A 20144-nucleotide genomic window follows, 5' to 3' on the forward strand; every position below is an offset into this window, starting at 1 on the left:
GAATGTACTTTGTAATAACGAGATTTCTATAGACTCGTGTCATATGAGGAAGCTGTAGGGACCATAAAAATATTTTGTTGTAATGAAAATTTCGTTGTAAAGATATTCGTAATAATGGAATTTTACCTGTATATATATATTGTCACACACGTGCGAGTAAAAGCCCTTAAAACCGCCATCTTACCTCCAAATATTCAGTTCTGTTTTGGACTCAGTCTTGTGAACATCTCTGTTCAATTATTTCAAACTTTTGAAGCTGGGATATAATATACAGGTGGCTGCCCCAAACCTTTATAATGTCTGAAAAGTCATTCTTGTTACAATATATATATATATATATATATATATATATATATATATATATATATATATATATATATATATATATATATATATACACAGTATATATATTGTGAGCTGCGGAGCTGATCGCACCCCCAGAGAATACGGAGAATACAGACGCCCATAGAAAAACCCCTAAGAAACATGGACAGACTACCTTCACATTCCTCCTTTCCCTTCTGGCCAGCTCTGTCGCGTAATATGCCTCTCGCACGGTACTCCGCCTTCTTAAAAAGCCTGCACGGGCTTCTTTCGTTTTGTTAAATTGTTTGCTTGCTTCTCCTTCTCTCTCTTTCAGACATTCTCTGCTCCTGGCGGAACTGTCATCTCTGACTTGTCATGGAGCATGTTTAAACTTTTCAAAAGAGACAAATGTTTGTTTTCAGTGCTTTGAATAAAGTTCCCTTTTTTCTACAACCTCCTGTGTCTCTATGCAAATCTGTTACCCAAGCGTGACAAATGGTACCAGAAGTGGTTGCACAGATGGATGCACAGTTGGAAGCCGAATACATTTTTCAAATCGCCCAGAATGTTCCACTCCCTTACGATCCAGAGAATGATCCTCCTCCACCTCCGCAAAATGTTAGGCGAGTCGTTCCTCTGCCTCCGCTCCCAGACAATGCTAAGAATGTGCTGACAAAGATGGGTCCGTCTGATGACCCAGAGATGTTTCTTTTGGCTTTTGAGCAAGTGGCGACTTTGTTAGAATAGGACAAATGTCATTGGGCTGTTATCGTCACCCCGTTTTTATCTGGTGACGCCCTTCTGTCATTACGAAATGTACCTGCTGATAAGCTTGGTGATTATGGTTTTTTGAAGGAGCAAATTGTTTTGCGTAAAACCACAACCTTTTTCTCTAAAGGTTTTGCACTTTACGACTGGAGACTGAATATGGACGGTTCCATCCGTGCACAAACACAAGATTTGATTCATAAAGTGCATTGCTGGTTTGAGGGAGATAAGATGGAGCGCATCGTGGAAAAGGTTGCTATGAACATAGTGCTATTCGGGATACCTGCACCTCTCCGAGATGAGTTTCTTCGTCACAATCTTGAATCACTAACGATTAAATCTCAACGGTTGGAAGGCTCGCAGACTGCTTGGAAAAAAAGCGGTGGGTTCGGTGCCCCGTATGCTGTGTTACAACTTCTAAGGGACCGCCCAGGGCATTCTCGTCAACTTGACCGTGGACCGGAACATCATCAACCATCAGCAACTGATCATCAGATTTCGTCGGGAAGGCCCCCAGGGAATGCAGTTAGTGCAGTTACGAATGAGATGCCTGCTTCTGGAGAAAGGGGCCGTGGACGTCGCCGAGGATATTTCGGCAGTGGTGCTGAACGAAGATGTTTCCGGTGCGACCAACCCGGTCACTTGGTGAGAGATTGTCGCCTGTCTCCAGCTCAATCGATGGAAGTTGGCGCAGCGGAGGTTTGTTGCTCAAATATTCCGGATCCGTCGAAAAAGAAAGATGACTTATTTTTCTCGGTAAAGTTCGGGGGCCGCGAGCTGACAGCGTTGTTGGACTCAGGCAGTGACCTTTGTGTTGTCAGACGCGACTGTCTTGGCGACAGATACCATAGTAATACTGAGACTGTAAAAATACGTTGTGTACATGGAGATGTTAAAGATTACTTCTTCCTTTAACTTATAAGGGTCGTCACTTTAAAGTTTGGTCTGCTGTTTCTGCCTCATGCCCTTGGCCTTTGCTGATAGGCAGAAGAAATGCCCTTTTTCCTAGACTAATGGCTGAACATCGCTCACCAGTCATCAATTCACCTGTTGAACTTAGTCGGGGGGAGGAAGAAGGAGAACTGGTGGCGGCTGGGAAAAATCTACAACCCCAATTAGATATTGAACCCGATCTCTCCAGTGAGTCTGAGGGAGACACCCCCCACAATTTCTCAGAATGGCAAAGCCCTTCCACATCCTCTCAGATTGCAAATGCCTCCGAACCCAAACCGAGTACTAGCGAGCAGCCGGGTTTTGTGCGCTTGCAGCGTGCTGATGGCTCATTAGAATATGCATTTAAACAGGCTCACACTGCTAGTGACTCCTATAACCAACAGCGCGATACCAGGGGCTTGAAAACGCCACACTTTCTAGAAAAAGACCGTTGTCTTTTCAGAGTGATTACAGACCATTTGATGGGGGAATTTATTGAGCAGTTAGTAGTACCTGAGGGGCATAGGGAAATTCTTTTACAGCTGGCCCACTCTCACATCTTGGGAGGGTACCTGGGGGCTGATAACACCAGAGAGCGGTTATGAAAACGATTTTATTGGCTGAATATGGGAAAAGATGTTGAACAGTTCTGTACTTCATGTCCTGACTGTCAGATCGTCTCCGCTTATAAGCCTCCTCGGGCTCCCCTTTGTCCTATGCCTATTTTGGATGTCCCCTTTCAGAGGGTGGGATTAGATATTGTAGGCCCTTTGCCTAAGACTAAAAATGGTTACCAATATATGCTGGTGTTAGTTGACTATGCAATGCGATATTCAGAAGTAGCTGCTTTGAAAAAGGCCAACTCCTCCGCAGTACCCAAAGCTCTGTGCGTGATTTTTACTCGTATTGGCATTCCTAGGGAAATTTTGACTGACCAAGGCACACCTTTTACTTCTCGTGTGATGAAACAATTGTGTAATAGATTCGCTATTAAGAAATTGGGCACCACCGTTTACCATCCACAGACTAATGGTTTGACTGAACGGTTTAACAAAACCTTAAAACAAATGATCAGAAGAGTTGCTCATAATGATCCCACAACTTGGGACACTGTCCTGCCTTTTGTTATGTTCGCGGTGCGGGAATCGCCGCAAGCATCCACTGGTTTGAGTCCGTTCGAGCTGTTATTTGGCAGGCTCCCAAGAGGCATCCTAGATGTTGTACGAAAAGAATGGATATTACATGAAACAACATCTCTCGGGGAGAGTTTTGCAGAGCGGGTAGTTTCCTTACAAGATAGAATTTCTAGACTTTTTTCTATTGCTGTGGAGCATCAACAACGAGAACAGGAAACACAAAAACGTTTTTACGATAGACGCAGTCAGCTTCACGAATTCAAACCCGGCGATCGTGTTTTAGTACTGGTACCGTCTGACCCGCACAAATTCCTAGCTAAATGGCAGGGCCTGGTAGTTATCGAGGAGCGTATGGGACCAGTAAATTACAAAGTTAGAATACCAGGCCGGCAAAAACCATTCCAAATTTTACACATTAATCCAGCATTTCCCAAACTATGGGTCGCGACCCACCCGAGCGAATATTGAGTGGGCCCTGAAACATAAGACGATATTCCGACCGATCGGGCTAACAGCCGGACGTCTTTTGTTTTTGTGACATTCTTTATCGCGTTGTGTTGTGTTCATTAGCGTACGCCCTTATAATCTTTTTAAAAACAATTATTAACGTTTGAATATAATAATGGAAAAGTGGTTGAAACGGATAGCAAAAACCATGTCGCCGCCGCCGGTTGATTGTGATGAAAAGACAGAAGATGTTCTTATAAATGACAAAAGTGGCACTGAGGCTGACTTCCAAGCTCCCTCAACGAGTTCGCATGAATCGAAACGACAGAAAGTTGTAAGAAAATATGACCCTGAATATCTAAAACTAGGATTCAGTTGGAATCATGATACGATAGATCCGCGTCCTCAATGCGTGATTTGCTACGAAATATTAGCGAACGAAAGTATGCGCCCAAGTAAGATGACGCGTCATATAGAAAAGAAGCATTCCCATTTTACGAATAAGCCAGTAGATTTTTTTCAAAGAAAATTGTTGGATATGAAATCTTCAAAAATTTTATTAATATTAATGAAAATGCTGTATATGCCTCGTACCTCATTAGCTTAAGGATCGCCAGAGCAGGAAAGCCTCATACCATTGGCGAAGATTTAGTGTTACCATCGATTAAAGATGCTGTTGGAGCGATGTTTGGAGAAAAAGAAGTAAAGGAAATCGAGCGCATACCACTGTCCAATAATACTGTTGCACGACGAATCGACGAAACGGCTGAATGGGCAGAGGACGAATTAATCCGGAGGGTAGTTTGTAGTAAATATTATATGCTACAACTAGATGAGTCTACTGACGTGCAAGGCCTATCTCAACTACTTGTTTTTCTGCGTTATATATGGCAAAACGACGCGCATGAAGATATCTTGTTCTGCAAGTCAATTAGTCGTGGAACGGCCGAGGAAATTTTCAATGCAATTGATTCCTATATAAAAGAGAAAGGTTTACAGTGGAAGAACTGTTTCGGTATATGCACTGACGGTGCGCGGGCTATGTGCGGGAAAAATAGCAGTGTCGTTACAAGAGTTCTTAAACAAAGCCCCTGTGCTTTGTGGACACACTGTAGCCTTCACAGAGAAGCACTGGTTTCAAAAGCATTACCTAATGATTTCAAAACAGTACTAAATACAGCTGTGAAAATTGTAAATTATATTAAAACAAAACCCTTACAAGCACGTTTATTTCAAAGGCTGTGTGAAGAAATGGGTAGTCTTCATACATCTCTTCTTCTGCATACGGAGGTACGTTGGTTATCCAGGGGGAAAGTACTGACACGATTAGTGGAATTACGCAATGAAGTTAGAATTTACTTGGAAGGAAAAACTGAATATATTGAATCTCTACTGGACAAAGAATTCATTCTCAAGCTCACATACTTGGCGGATATTTTTTCGAAATTAAACGAACTCAATTTGTATTTGCAAGGTTCAAACGAATCAGACATTTTTGCAGTTCACAATAGAATTCGAGCGTTTATGAAAAAGCTTATGTTGTGGAAAAGTTGTATTGAGGATGGCAAGTATGATTGTTTTGAAACTCTTGAAACTGTTATTATAGAAAACCAAGTGCAGCCAAAGATGAACGTACTGTCTGCAATTTCCACTCATTTATCATTGTTAAAAAATAACTTTGATGCCTATTTTGGGGAAGAGATGAAAAAGCTCGACTCGTTGAATTGGATTTTTAACCCATTTCAAGACCGCCTACCAAGTAGTATGTCAACAAAAGCAAGTGAAGAACTCATTGATTTATCAGAAGATACGTCACTGAAAAATAGTTTCAATCGCAAGCAGTTAACGAAATTCTGGCTCTCAGTTGCTGGGAACTATCCTTGCCTGTTTGATGAAGCTATAAAAGTCCTCTTCCCCTTCAGTACCTCATATCTATGTGAGGCCGGATTTTCGGCTATGATCAGCATTAAAACTAAATACCGAAATAATTTGGACGTATCAAACTCACTGCGATTAAAAGTAACTAAAATTGAAGTTGATGCTAAAGCTGTAATGACAAAAAATAGGAAACAAATACACCCTTCTCATTGAAATAACAGTCCTTGTAGGTATTTAAGTAATAAAAAATTGTAACTTAAAGTTGTTTTTTTTTCTTATTTGAAAAGTCCTTCATTCATATTGGTGACGCTTAAATTTCAATAGTGACTGTTTGTGAGCTAAAGTACAATATATGTTGTCTGTGATGATAACAAATTAATGTCAAATGAAAAAAATACTTTAAACAAAATAAACAGCCCGAACAAATAAGACACCATTAAGTAGTTCCGCGACTCGCTACTAGGGAATCTGAGCGTTACCAATATTTTATGCCCCCTTTTTAAGACGGCTAAGAGGTGGGTCCCGAATTTGGCAGTTTTTGTTAGGTGGGTCGGAGCCCAGTCAACTTTGGGAACCACTGCATTAATCTCTTGAAGAAATGGCACGACCGACAAGGGGTTTACACTTCCTTGGCTGCTGTTTCTCAGACTGATGTTGTCATTGGTAACGATTTAACTGACTCACAAAAGACAGAATTATTAACCTTGATTGAACAGAACACTGATGTTTTTTCAGACTTGCCAGACATCACTAATTTAGCAGAACATAAAATCACTACTGAACCCGGTGTCCGGGTACAGATGCGGCCGTTTAGAATCCCGGAAGCGCGAAGAAATATTGTGTGCGAAGAAGTCAAGAAGATGCTGGAGCTAGGTGTAATTCGAGAAAGTAAAAGTGACTGGTGTAGTCCGGTCGTGTTAGTTCCCAAGCAAGACGGTTCGGTTCGCTTCTGTATCAATTTTAGGCGCTTGAATAAGGTTTCTAAATTTGATGCTTACCCAAGCCCGAGTAGACGAGCTGTTGGAAAAACTGGGTCAGGCGACCTATATCTCCACGCTAGACCTCACAAAGGGTTATTGGAAGGTGCCTCTAGAGGCTGACAGTTGTGAGAAAACAGCATTTGCGACTCCTGATGGACTTTATGAATTTACAAGACTACCGTTTGGTTTTCATGGGGCCCCTCTAACGTTTCAGTGTATGATGGATCAGATACTGCGTCCACATTCTGAATATTCTGGGGTGTATCTTGATGATGTGGTGATTTTCAGCAATGATTGGCATTCGCATTTAGAACATCTCCAGGCTGTCCTTGATAGCCTGAAACAAGCTGGATTGACTGCTAACCCTAAAAAATGTAAACTAGGTATGTCTGAGACTCATTATCTAGGTTACTCCATGGGCAGGAGTTTACTTCGTCCACAACTAAGAAAAATAGAAGAGGTGCTCGCTTACCCACATCCTAAAACGCAGAAACAGGTACGTGCTTTTCTGGGCTAGCGGGTTACTACAGAAGATTCATCCCTGACTTCGCAAATAGGGCTGCTCCTCTCTCAGAGCTTACTAAAGGAAGAAAAAACAGACCTATTGTATGGACAGAACCTTGCGAACGTTCCTTCTCAGATTTAAAAAAAGCTTTGTCTTCTTATCCAGTGTTGCGAAATCCTGATTTCTCTAAAGATTTTATACTACAGACGGACGCGAGTGCATTCGGGGTAGGTGCAGTCCTGTCCCAAGTGTTTGATGGGGAAGAACACCCTATCACATACTTGAGTAGGAAATTACTCCCCAGAGAACGCAATTATTCAACTATTGAGAAAGAATGTTACGTCATGAGAATTTTAATTGGAGATTCGGTCTTGTATGTCTGTTACCATCCACTTGATGCATGGAACGTTTGCACAATCATTGAAAATTGCTGGAATCAATTTGGACATAGCCTGTTTCTCACATGGCCAACTTTATGTGGCATGGTCAATAATAATAGTTCTTTGCATTTATATAGTACTTTTCAAAGCACTCAGCAATTGCAGTTAAGGGCCTTGCTCAAGGGCCCAACAGAGCAGAGACCCTATTGGCATTTACGGGATTCGAACCGGCAACCTTCCATTTGCCAGTGCAGATCTCTAGCCTCAGAGCTACCTGAAACCTCCTAAGAGCCTTTATATATTGTCTAAAGATGGAAAAACTAAAAACACTATATAACAAGGCACTTCAGTAAACAATACAAGCATATCAGTGAGTCTTCATTGTTTGTTAATTTATTTTATTTTTAAAGTTGTGTTTTTTTTAAATTATATTTTTCTCAAACAATTAAAAAAAAAAACACTTTATTTTCCTCCTGGGCAACGGCGGGTATTTCAGCTAGTTATTAAGATACAATGAAGGGAGCAAATTGCACAGAGAAAGGGCAAAATATTATGAAATCAACAAAAGAGTGTTAAGCATTTAAATCTATAGCAAAAATAGAAATATTTCTAAATGTCTTGTAAATGTAAAAATCATGCTGCTGTGATTTTATTAATATAGAATAAGGGAAGAGCAAATAGAAATACCAGCTAATTAAATGAGATCAGTGTTATCAGTTGTTGTCACTGATTATGAATCTGGCTGGAACAAAAACCTGCAGCCACAGTGAGTCCCCAGGACTAAGTTTGAAAACCCCTGGCCTAGGATGATAAAACAAACATTAAGAAATGCTTTCAATATAACTAGACAATAGCTTATACTGGCTTGACATTTTTTACCAATTATTAGATATATATTATTTGCTACTGGGCATGTTAAGTTGCTTGCTTCAGTTCACATAATAAGTCAAACGCAAGGACTGAACTGGTCACTTTGTCATTTAAAATCTGAGTGTCTTAGCCATAATATTGCGCTGACTCCCATACTAACTACTATTGAGCCATCTGTTAATTTTTAAATCCCGCAAATAGTCAGAGTCTGTTAGCCCATCACAAGACACAATTCTATCCTGGATTAAAAATATTTTTATAAGCAATATAACAAAAATAATAATTTATGCTAAAATAAAATGCAGTTTTATCAGTAGGAGAAAGAAGATCAATGGAAAGGTATGAAATGGGCACTAGAGGTAACTAACCAGATGAGCAATGACATTCACACATTTAAGATCTGAAGCAGAAGTTTGTGAACTAATGAGATGTGGCAGCTGTAGAGTACATAAATTTAACTGAGCAGCTCAAGGTGGCTGCATGGCAACTACCCGTGGATTGAAGTTCAACACAATAATGGTTCTCAGGGCACTGCCGTGGTAGGAAATGGCTGTTAAATTAGAGATTGGCAGTAATTAAACAACTGGAGCAGCAACAGGACAGAAGCCAGCACATTCTGCTGGTTAATTCTAGTCTGCCCATCTGTGAGGAAATGAAGTTGCCTACTGTATATTACTCCTGAACTTGTCTTGCATCTGACAACATGCAAATAATTGTTTCCTCTCTCCTACAATAATCTGATGTTTTACTTATTTTTTTCCTGGTTGTTCTTCAGTCTTTTCTCTGAAACCATATAGGCAAAGTGAGATTTTGATATTATTTTTAACATTTATTTTCATTTTGAGTCATTTTTAAGGATGTTAAAAATGAACTGCATTCTCCCACAACACTATTTTGCTTTTTCTATGGGGCCAAGATTTTAGACACTTGTTGCTAAGATGTTGATCCTGGTTGCTAAGTGGCATCACTTGACATCAGTACCATGATGCAATTTAAGCTGTCTTTGCAATTGGCTGTTTGTCCAAGATTAGGATTCACCCTAAAACCTATATTTTCTTTGATGTTTTTGGATGTTCTGGTTCATGAAATAATATTCCATTTCTGTTACAAAGTACGTTTGATTAAATTTTTTTCTGCCTTTGCTGTTATGGTTTTTTGAACTTTTTCATATCGATTTGGGTTTCTGAAGTATGTATATTTCAGTTTTGCTAATAATTTTCCCATTTAAAATGTATTCAAAATATTTAAATAATTTTTGCATCACTTCCCAATACCATTTTGTTTAGTGTGGGTGCCACGACTTTGTAGAGCATTTGCTATGCTAGTGCTACACATTCATAGTCACCAATTCAGAAGGCAGAGGTCAGCCCGATGCACTTCTACTTGATTTTCACCTTGTCTCATCTCTTGATCACTAATAACAACTTAACTGCTGCATTTCTCATGCAGTCACTACATCTCCTTGTCATCAGCTTTCTCCCATTCTCTGTCTTTCCATGCATGTTTCACTTTCATTCTTAGGTTTACTATGTCCTGTATTTCTTTATTCTAAACCTCATCTACCTACTACTCCAACTGTAATTGCAACTCAGCTGTTTTCTACTAGGTTATCTTTAAACACGCTCACTTACAAGGCACTCCCAAATTTCAAAATGCTTTAAGTTTTAAAATTAATACAAGATATAGCTAATATTTAAAAAGGGAAGAACATATTGCATTTAATTGTCACATCTTTAACCAAGTATTGATGTGAGCATCATTTTTATCTATACTAACATCTAAGCAGTTGTTCATTTTTATCCAGTCACTCTCTTGTGCACAGTCCAAGTCACAAAATTAAGTCAACCAGGAACACCGCCCTAAAAATGAAAGCTCATTATATTTGAGCTTTTACGTAGGGAGCTGTTTGTTGAAAAAGAGAAATTCAGCAGGTTTGAGTAAAGCAGAACTGAAGGGAATTGAGACTGTTACTAGTGACCAGCAGCAGTCAAAAAGGCCTGTGTAGCCATTACAGCAAAAATAAATGTTCCTTTTGTCTAACTGGATACAAGCTTTCAGTTCAAGAAGGGAGAAGAACTCAACTTTTAATCATACATTAAAGCACCTTGGAGCTGTATTAAAAAAACACTTTTACATACTCCATATAAATAAATTCAGTAGTATTAGGGGAATCTTAAAGGCCGGGATATTGAACAATATGTTCAAGTCCAAAGATTTTTTAAACAATCAATGATTTACAGTACAGAAATTTATCTTGCACAAATATCACTTTTACATGCCTGAAAGTCAGTGATATCAAGCATTGGAATCACAGATTTCTTTGATGATGCTCTGATATTAAATTCTCAGAAAACTAAGAATCTGGGTTTTGGCTCACCTCAGTATCTCGACGAATCTTGGAGACTTCAGAAGGGCACTGTAGAAATGTGAAAAACAATGTGTACATTAAGGGATACATTAGCGACTCTAATGCCATTTTAACATTTTAAGACCACAAACAAAATTCTGTTCTTACCCTGCCGCCAGCAATTTCACAACAAGCCTCCTGTATTGCCAAGGTAGGATCACAATAGATGGTTATCTGCTGAATATCAAACTGAAAAAGATAAATACAGTTACTCTGTACAATACATTTGGAGACTTTCATTTTACTTACCTAAATTAGCATTTCAAGAAAAAAATGCATTTTTAACCAGAATACAACTTGGCTTTTGTAGCATAGAAACAAGACAGTGATGGGTAATCATCACAACTGTAGCATCTTAGAACAGCTACTGCATCCAATGTGTGAAGCTGAATTTGGAACCAGAAGGTTTTGAGCCTAAGTCATATCAATTGCATACTGTGTGAGCCTTTACATGCTTGACATTCGTTTGTAACAGCAAGTAACTTATATCTCATGTGTATTAAAGTGATGCAAAAAGCTTTATGGCAGTCCTTCACAACCAGAATAAATCCAAGGAAGCAAAATATTTAATGGAAATATAACCTTTATTAATAAGTTAAAACAACACAGGGATAAACACCAAAAAACACAAAAGGTCAATGCAGATGGCAAGAGAAGAATAATTTCTAGCTTTCTGTACCTTCTTGAAGAGGTCCTGAGTACCTGCTTATCTAGTCAAGTGGGTCACACACTTACCCTCCTACCAAGCACTAATAGGCATTTCTTTTCTTTCCTCCTGTCCCCTTCTACATCACTTTGTTGTTCTCTCGTTAGACCATGGCTTCTACCTTTAGCCAGAAGAAAATTCTCCTGAGTTCAGACTCAGTAAGCCTTTGAAAAAGATGTACTTTAACCAAACCCCTAGTGGTATCACCTCTACTAAATCTCCTGAATTTATTCTAGCCCTTGGGGAAATATAATTTTTCTCCAGAGACAGCAGGCAAGAAGTCTATGAGGTAGCTCTTATTTTACTGCATCAGTAGGCCATCAGTGGTCCTTAAAAGGCTGAGCCCCTATGTAAGCCACTGAGCTGTCCATTAATTTAAAATGTATACGTAGGAGTGTATCATCTGACAGTGTCCCTCAAACCCACCTTTGAATGGGGTTGAACTTAAATTTCTATCTTGTATTCCTGTTCAACTATGGATATCTTCTGTTTGTCCTCTTTTTTGTTCTCCTTGGTCTAACGCCCTCTCTATCTTTAAGAGAGCCAGGCCTACCTGATAGGCTGGCTGTCTGCTAACAACATGGGTAAACTTTATATTCTTTCTTGTCTGCTGACCTTCTGCACCACAACACCATCATAGGGGGTCCTCATCTACACCCACTGTAGCAATCTCTTTTTTTGAAAGTGGTTGTGTAGCACCAACAGCTACCTTGTGACAACACGGTGGTGCCCCTGCCCTGTCAACTCTTTGCCAGCCAACCATCTACTCAAATTGCCATCACCACCATCTACACAAATTGTGCTTCCTAGGAAATATTTTTACACTTGAGGCCTTTAAGTGGGAAGGATATAAATGCTATAGACATATACTGAACACAACTACAATCCTATCAAGTAAGCTTTTGCTACTATAGCTAAGCTTTAAAGACAAGACATTTACCCAAATCTTGCACGAAGACAACAAAATGCAATAAACATATGCAATCTCTGTAAATTAAAGCTGCTAGGAATTAAATTATTATTTAGTACCACACAATGAGCATCAAAATCATTTCTCACATGGAAGCCAGTTATAATTGCCTACCAGTCCTGTATTTAGATAAACAGATGCTAATAAATAATAATTAAATAATCAGAGCAAATTAACACAAGGCTGTCACCTGTGAAATATTATCCATGCCTCCCTGCTGTTTTAAGAAATCTATTAAGCATACTTTCTCTGAAAAGCACTAAGTTAAACAGGACATGTAACATTAACACCTGTTCATAATTCTGCTAAAATTGCACTAATAAGGATGCCTGGAATAAGAGCAAGCTCTTAAAAACAGTAGTGTTTTCAGCAGATTTTATGAAGGTGAGGTGGAATTTTCTGCCATACTTAAGGGGTTAAGAATAGCTGAATGAGAGATTTGCTCAGACGAGGTGACCATTAGTGGCATATGATAATAAATAATTACACAGTAATACCAGCAACACTAACAAAAAAGACTAAAGTGAAGAAACACAGGTATTATAGACAGAAATTATTTGTAAAATTGTGTATACTAATGAGAAGACAGAAATGGGTAATTGTGGGTTTTCATTGTCAATTTTATATCTGTAGTATCTTCATTTGAGAAGCAAGGAATCACAGGTTATCTGAAACATTACCTAAAAAATACAATCTTTGCCAATTTATTTTAATGAGATTACACAGAAACATTGTCAAGGACGAAACCAAGCCAATAGCCAGCTGCCAATCCACCTACCTCAGCTGGAGTGCCATCTGCAGTACGCATACCAATCAGGGTGTGACCCTTTGGCTCTACTCTCTGGTGTGCATGAAATGGCTTAGTCTCAATTGAGTTGCAATCCACATGCACAGATGCAACTCCAGCTTGGACACTTATTGCAATCTTATGCCACTTGAAATCAAAGACAGAAGCTACCCCTTCGCCACTGAAGACGCTGTTCACAAATTCTTCATTGACTCCAAGAGCCTGTAACTCCAAGCTCTTCTCTGGGCCATTAAGTGAAACAGAGATCTGAAAAAGAGCAAAAGCACATACTAGAGGTCACATGCAACACTCTAAGTAATCCCAGTATTTAAATGCAGACAAATGATAAGGTAAAAACAAGCCAATTTTATTAATCAACTGTTGGCTTAAAAAATAAGAAATATATTAATATGCCAACACTCTGGGGAGTCCCTGACTTCATTCACGGGTCATATGACTGCCTTCTTCTGGCACCTTTCATTCACATAATCAAACCCTATATATATATATTCTTGTCTTCTTTGGCTTACTGCAGCACTTCATAATTTTGGCTTGCAAAGGAACAAATATTTGCCTGAGGCCCATGTATCATCAATTGTACCTATGTACCTTCTGTTTGTGCCAATTAGGTAAATTAACATCACCCATGACATTAAGCAGTCACCCTAGTTGCACCCTAAAGCAGAATACATAAGGTCCTCCCTGCACTGTTAATGACATACCACGAATATTCCAGTGTATTCCATATAATAAAAGCAAAATTAGATCTGGTTTTAAAATTATTTTTCTTCTAACCATTATAAACAACTGATATTGACACTTACAGTCAAAATACTTATGTTCTATAAGATTTTGTAAAAAAATAAAATAACATTCTCAAACCCATTTAATCCAGTTCAAGTTGTCTGTGAGTTTGTCCAGAGTCTACCCCATCCAGACTAGGTTCAAGGTATGAAACAGCCATAGTCAGGGCATCAGTCCTTCACAGACTCCACTCACATACAAACCCACAAGGTTAATTAATCTAAACATAATGTCTTTGTGGAGGTAAACTTGAATATCCAAAGTTAAACTCACACAGACATAATGTACAAGATTTGAACCTAGTATACCGGATTCCAGATCCATAAGTTGACAGAACTACATAGTGCATCACCCTGTAAAAGTAACCGTAATACCTAACACACATGCCTTACTGTGGCTGTTGCTTTACTACCTACTTATAAGAAAAAGGGAGAAGACTGGAGCCTACATGAACTTAGAAATACTGAGTACAAGGCAGGAAGCAGTCCCTGACAGTGTGGTAGTCCATCACAGGGCCCAATTAAGAACTGCAAGTTAACTCACGCACAATTTTCTGCAAAAAGAAATTCCACAGAGACACATGGAGCATCTGCAAATTCCAGGTGGATAACACATGGTTGCAGGAATCAAATACAGGATGTTGGATCAATAAAACAACAGCTTCAACCACTGTGCTACCATGCCTTCCTTGAAAAAGACTAATTAAATAAATAAACACACATTCAGACACACTACTCTCGCAGCAGCTGTGCACACACTGGACGATGAAACTTCTTAAATCGCCACTTCCACCTCACATGAAAGCATGAAAAAGAAAAACATCAAACTTCACAAAATTCAACTCTGTTTCTGTAGTCATGCTAACAATTTGAAACTGAAAGACTCTGAGCAATAGATGATTCATGCAGATGGTGAAAAAGGAAGTGCACCTGCTCCCTTGTTATTATTAGCTGCTGAAAATGCTTCATTCGGGCACCAAGGATGGATTCCCTACCCTGCCCAGATTGCTTTGTATCCCTCTATGCCAGTATCACATCTGATGCATGTATGCACGCACACAAAGACATGCCTATGTTATTGAAAAATAAAATTCTGACATTTGACTTGATGCTATTGACATTGCTTTCTTTTTTATGACCACTGTAATTAATCAGTCACAAAGGGCAAAGCCCCCTATCACATGTACACAGAAATATCAGCAGAATGCAATGCATGACTGAACTCTTATGCTCATGTGAGTGTACTGTAAAGCTCAAGTTTCCACCTTTAAATGATTTTACCTACATGTGTGCAATAGAAAGTTTATTATATTCATAATATTGAACCACTAAGCCAAGTTTGGCATATCTACTTAAATAGCCAAGTCAGTATTTCCTCCAACTGATTGTGTCATATTAAGTCAGTCATTCTGCTTTTACTATTTAATTAATTGCTTCTACACATTCAGACCATAAGTTTAACTTGACATTACAAGTCAAGCAGAAGTGTGCACTAAAAAGTCAATCATCTATCTTTATTTGCCATATACAGTATTTGCTATAATTAATCAGTCAACTAATTCTTTCACTTCGATGCTCTATAAATTGATCAGTGTAGTGGTGTCCTCTACAGACTTTCATCAGCTTTTACTCAATTTACTTTTCAATCCTTATGACAAGCATAAGACATACCTGGGAGTAGCCTTGGGGGTCAGAGATCTGGAAGATGTTCACATTCTCCTTCACTGTTTTTTTTTTTAAAAGTAAAGTGGTGACCAAAGTGAACTCATCAGGCAAGCCGAGAGGAAAAATCTGGCTAAGAATGAGAAACATTCATTTTTAGAAAGGATCCCTCAATGTAATTTTGAGTTTGTTGGAGATGCTGTGTTTTAACAATGTCTTCATACAATTATGTTATCATTCTGTTATGCACCAAGATCAAATTAAAATATATTTGTATGGCACTTGTGCATTTTAATAACAACAAAATCACATTTAATAAAAACTCTACAATGTAGTAAAAATCCTCATAACCCGACCCAAAAAAAGGGTTGTGATCTTTTCATCTAAATGAAATATGTCACTATGCAATAAAAAGATACCATTAATACATTCATATAAAGATTTATTTTGCCAAAAATGTACAGCTTTATGTTTCTTGGTGGGCAATTTAAGCATTAATGACCCCATCATCAGTCGTCTATGCAGTCTGCTCTTTACATTGGCATGAATGGACGGGTAGATGGGAGGTTATCCATACTCCTTCTACCTTATGAAATAAAAATGTAGATTTTAATATGCTATGCCTTTATACTGCATGCAGATAACTTTGAGCTTGTCTCAATTCAGGAATTACTGAAATGCCATTGTTTCTCAAAAAAGGACAGGATAACAAATTCAGACATTTAAGTTTTAATAATATCATTACTTATACTTATGTGCATAAAGTTTAAAAAGAGCTCTTAGATACAGGTAGAACTGCAAACTCCAGATAGACAAGGGTGGCTGTAGAATTAAAGCATACCTTTAAAGCTCAAAACCTAACAGGCTACAAATCTCGTTTTTCACACTACTCCATGTTGTATTATTTATTCAAATCTGATGCACAATTTGTTTGCTGTGCCTATTTAAATGAAAAAACAAGTAAAATGAAAGATTTCTCATCTATGAAATGGCAATAAGATTAACACATTAGAAACTGTACACAGGATGTTAACATGATGGTGCAGTTGAGTACTTAGATAACTGTTTTGAAGGTTGAAAAATGTTTTAATTTCTGTTTTTTACTTCATTAAAGTACCAAATATCACATTGCTGTTTATTAACTTTTTGTAACAATGAGTCACATGCAAAAATAACAGTGATAAAAAATATAATTACTTGAATTAGTACAGCATATTAAATACATGTCTTTAATAGCACTTCACAAAACAATATCATGTAGTTACTCCACATAGGTTTATGGTGGCTGAAATAGCTTACAGAGACAGAATATTTTGAGTCGATTGATGTCAAAATGATATTTTTTTGCATTACTGTTAGTTATTGGATTTAGACAGTCTATTACTAATTGTTACTCAAGTATAACATTTTTAAAAAAATACCAACAGAGGTAAAATCTATGTTGAAATCACAAGCTAGAGTTATTGGCTGTAATTAACCATGATAGTTAATAGATCATTATGAAATTATAGTGACACAGAAATATTTAATCATTATAATTTGTAGATAATTCAGCCATGTGGTTATTCTCATTTAATGTGAATACTAAATTCATTTGTATTCAGTATATGCGTAACAACTTAGGAGGAACCATGCTTAAACACCGCTTCCTATCTCTTTTTCATATAGGTTATGTGACTTTTTCCTTTCGTCCCTTGCATTTTATACCTTGATGGTTATAAGGATATTATAACTTCACTAGTACAGTTGCAAGTAGTAGGAGAAACAAGTTAATATGACAGAGACTCGTGCAGGCCTCTGATGTGACAGTGTGTTTAATGTCTCATGTGCAACTCTGCTGGCATTTCATAACTTGTATTGGGGATGTGTTTTGCTTTCAAGAGCAGCTAGCAGAGATGTATGAATGGAAAATATTCAAAATATGCAATCTGAAATAACCTTTCGTAAGGTAAGGTAACGCTAAACCAATTTCATAACTGAAGTCACACAGAATGTTTCTATGTTTTCTTTGTTTTAAAATAGGCAATTCTTTTTAAAATTCTGCAACATTTTCAAATGGGAGTGTTTAGAATTTTAAAATATTTACACAGTCCTGCTCAACAAGTTTCAATGAAAATTGAACTTTCCCGACAATTTTTTTACAGAATAAGTGTACCAGCTTTCAATTAATTCAGTCCACAGTGAGAAGAGTTGTTTCATGTGGACAGGGAGAAAGAGAGAAACATACTTGACAACAACAGTAAGTGCTTTTTGAATCCTATATGTACAAACCTAAAATTACATCAAGATAAGTATAGTAATAATGAAAAATAAATGTGCACTCAACACTGTAAAATAAAATTGGTTAGTTTTTAAAATCGCAAAGTATGAATGTTTTCACATTGTTACACTTACAAATACAGTATTAATTTTTGGTAAAATTGCTGCAATCATATAAAAGAAATTTAAGCATCTATGGAGCTTTTTTGAGTGCTAAATCTGAATTGCCTTTTGTGATTAAGCACACCAAGCAGTAGGCTGGCTACAATAGTTGAACATTCTCCAACAGTGAAATTACTTTTCATAAACTTCAAACCCTTCCTGATTCACGCTGTTCATACACCATCTAGCATGCTGCTCTCCCACCTACTGCATGTTGATAGTCTTCAGACATTTATAGCAACTTGTGTCTGGAGCTAATGGTAAGCCTCACATTTTCAAACATAATGGGTAAATATAGAATGGATTTGTTGGCAGTTTGACTGTTTGCATGCAATACAAGTCAGCGCAACTTTCCCTGAGGTACTATTGTATAGGATAAAAAAAAACAGTGGCCAATTTTGAATGGTCCTCCAGCATACTTGAAACCAAGGATACTTCCAATAAAAAATGTTAAAAATTCTTCCTTTAAAAGCTCTCTAGAGCACTATCTATAAAATAGGGATTCTAGTATTATTAAAGATTAGTGATCCTAATAAAAGCACACACTTTTTTTCAATTTAAAATGAGTTCTTTTAACACTAGAATTACCAAAGCTTACAGAAAAACTTGTAAATCCAACCCACTTTAAATCCAATCGCACCACTCCGTCAGCATCTTCTGTCTTGTAAATGTGTCGATAATCCCAAGCAGCCTGCTACACCATTCCCCCACCGCTTTAGAAATGAAAAATACCTCTCCCAACTGAAGCCTGTTTTATCAGGGAGTCAGGTAGTACCTCGAGTTGTATAGGCTAAAAAATATTTTGTTATTTGGAACACATGCATTTCAGGTGTTTTCCATGTCTACAAAGATCTACTGTGTATGAAAGTGTAGGATGACAGAAATGGTGAACACATACCTAAATGACAAACTTTTTCCATGTTTTAGTACTAACAACAAAATTTTGACATGAAGTGTATAAGTCTGTAACAGCCGGTGTAAATGTATGGTACTTGCAAAGGTTAGCATTTTTTTAAATTCAGTTTTACTCTCTCAGTTGCGTTCATGCTCGTTCCGATTTGACACTGCTGTTTTCAAGTAAAGATGAGCTATACCAAAGGTGAACTCAGATCGGAGAAAGAGAACAGAAGCCCTCCCCGCAAGAAACGTCCACTCACATATAAGAACAATACAGCTGCACCAGGCGTAAAGGCAAAAGATGGCACTGTTTCGAAGCACGACTCTCCAAACTAGTGTTTAGATCTGGACAGTGTATGTGCCCAAAAAAGTCTAACTGCATTCTCGCACCATTGCTTGCATACTAAAGTGTCAGCAGGCATTTTTCGTGGCATTACACATGTAATTTGTGAAAATGCTCTTGTTAATCAAACAGAGGAAGCTCTGTAGTCTACTTGTGACTTTACGCTGTAGGAAAATAAGTAAATAAATCAAGGTAAATAACATTCGATTTGGCTTTTATATAAGTAACATATAAATGCTTATTATGTAAAGACAATCACAAAACATAATCACAAACAACAGTTTGCACGATACGTTGGCGAGCTCTGTAAGCCGTGCTGTTTCTTTGAAGGACAGGTGTGGGGCAGACTGATTGGCAGGGTGACGACGGGCCTCGTCCTGCTTCGAAACAGTGCCATCTTTCGCCTTTACGCCTGGTGCAGCAGCATTGTTCTTATATGTCAGTGGATGTTTCTTGCAGGGAGGGCTTCTGTTCCATCCATCCATCCAGTTTCCAACCCGCTGAATCCGAACACAGGGTCACGGGGGTCTGCTGGAGCCAATCCCAGCCAGCACAGGGCACAAGGCAGGAACCAATCCCGGGCAGGGTGCCAACCCACCGCAGGACACACACAAACACCAAGCACACACTAGGGCCAATTTAGAATTGCCAATCCACCTAAAATGCATGTCTTTGGACGGAAACCGGAGCAAACCCACGCAGACACGGGGAGAACATGCAAACTCCACACAGGGAGGACCTGGGAAGCGATCCCAGGTCCCCAGATCTCCCAACTGCGAGGCAGCAGCGCTACCCACTGCACCACCGTGCCGCCGGGCTTCTGTTCTCTTTCTCCAATCTTAGTTCACCTCTGTTATAGCTTGTCTTTACTTGAAGACAGCAGTGTCAGATCGGAGTGAGTGTAAACACGACTGAGAGAATAAAACTGAATTTAAAAAAATGCTA

At 38.4% G+C, this 20144-nt stretch overlaps 1 protein-coding gene across 1 annotated transcript in view; it reads right to left on the reverse strand.

Annotated features, from left to right (window-relative positions):
- col16a1 (collagen, type XVI, alpha 1) overlaps positions 1-20144 on the reverse strand; it is a 346728-nt gene that overhangs the window by 218883 nt on the left and 107701 nt on the right. Inside the window, exons 5-8 of the mRNA XM_051936205.1 lie at positions 15548-15671; positions 13065-13340; positions 10719-10799; positions 10581-10619 (exon numbers count right to left, since the gene is read on the reverse strand). Coding sequence (XP_051792165.1) covers positions 10581-10619; positions 10719-10799; positions 13065-13340; positions 15548-15671 — 520 coding nt within the window. The remainder of the gene's footprint in view (positions 1-10580; positions 10620-10718; positions 10800-13064; positions 13341-15547; positions 15672-20144) is intronic.

The sequence above is a fragment of the Erpetoichthys calabaricus genome, chromosome 14 (assembly GCF_900747795.2).
Source record: "Erpetoichthys calabaricus chromosome 14, fErpCal1.3, whole genome shotgun sequence".
Taxonomy (NCBI): domain Eukaryota; kingdom Metazoa; phylum Chordata; class Cladistia; order Polypteriformes; family Polypteridae; genus Erpetoichthys; species Erpetoichthys calabaricus.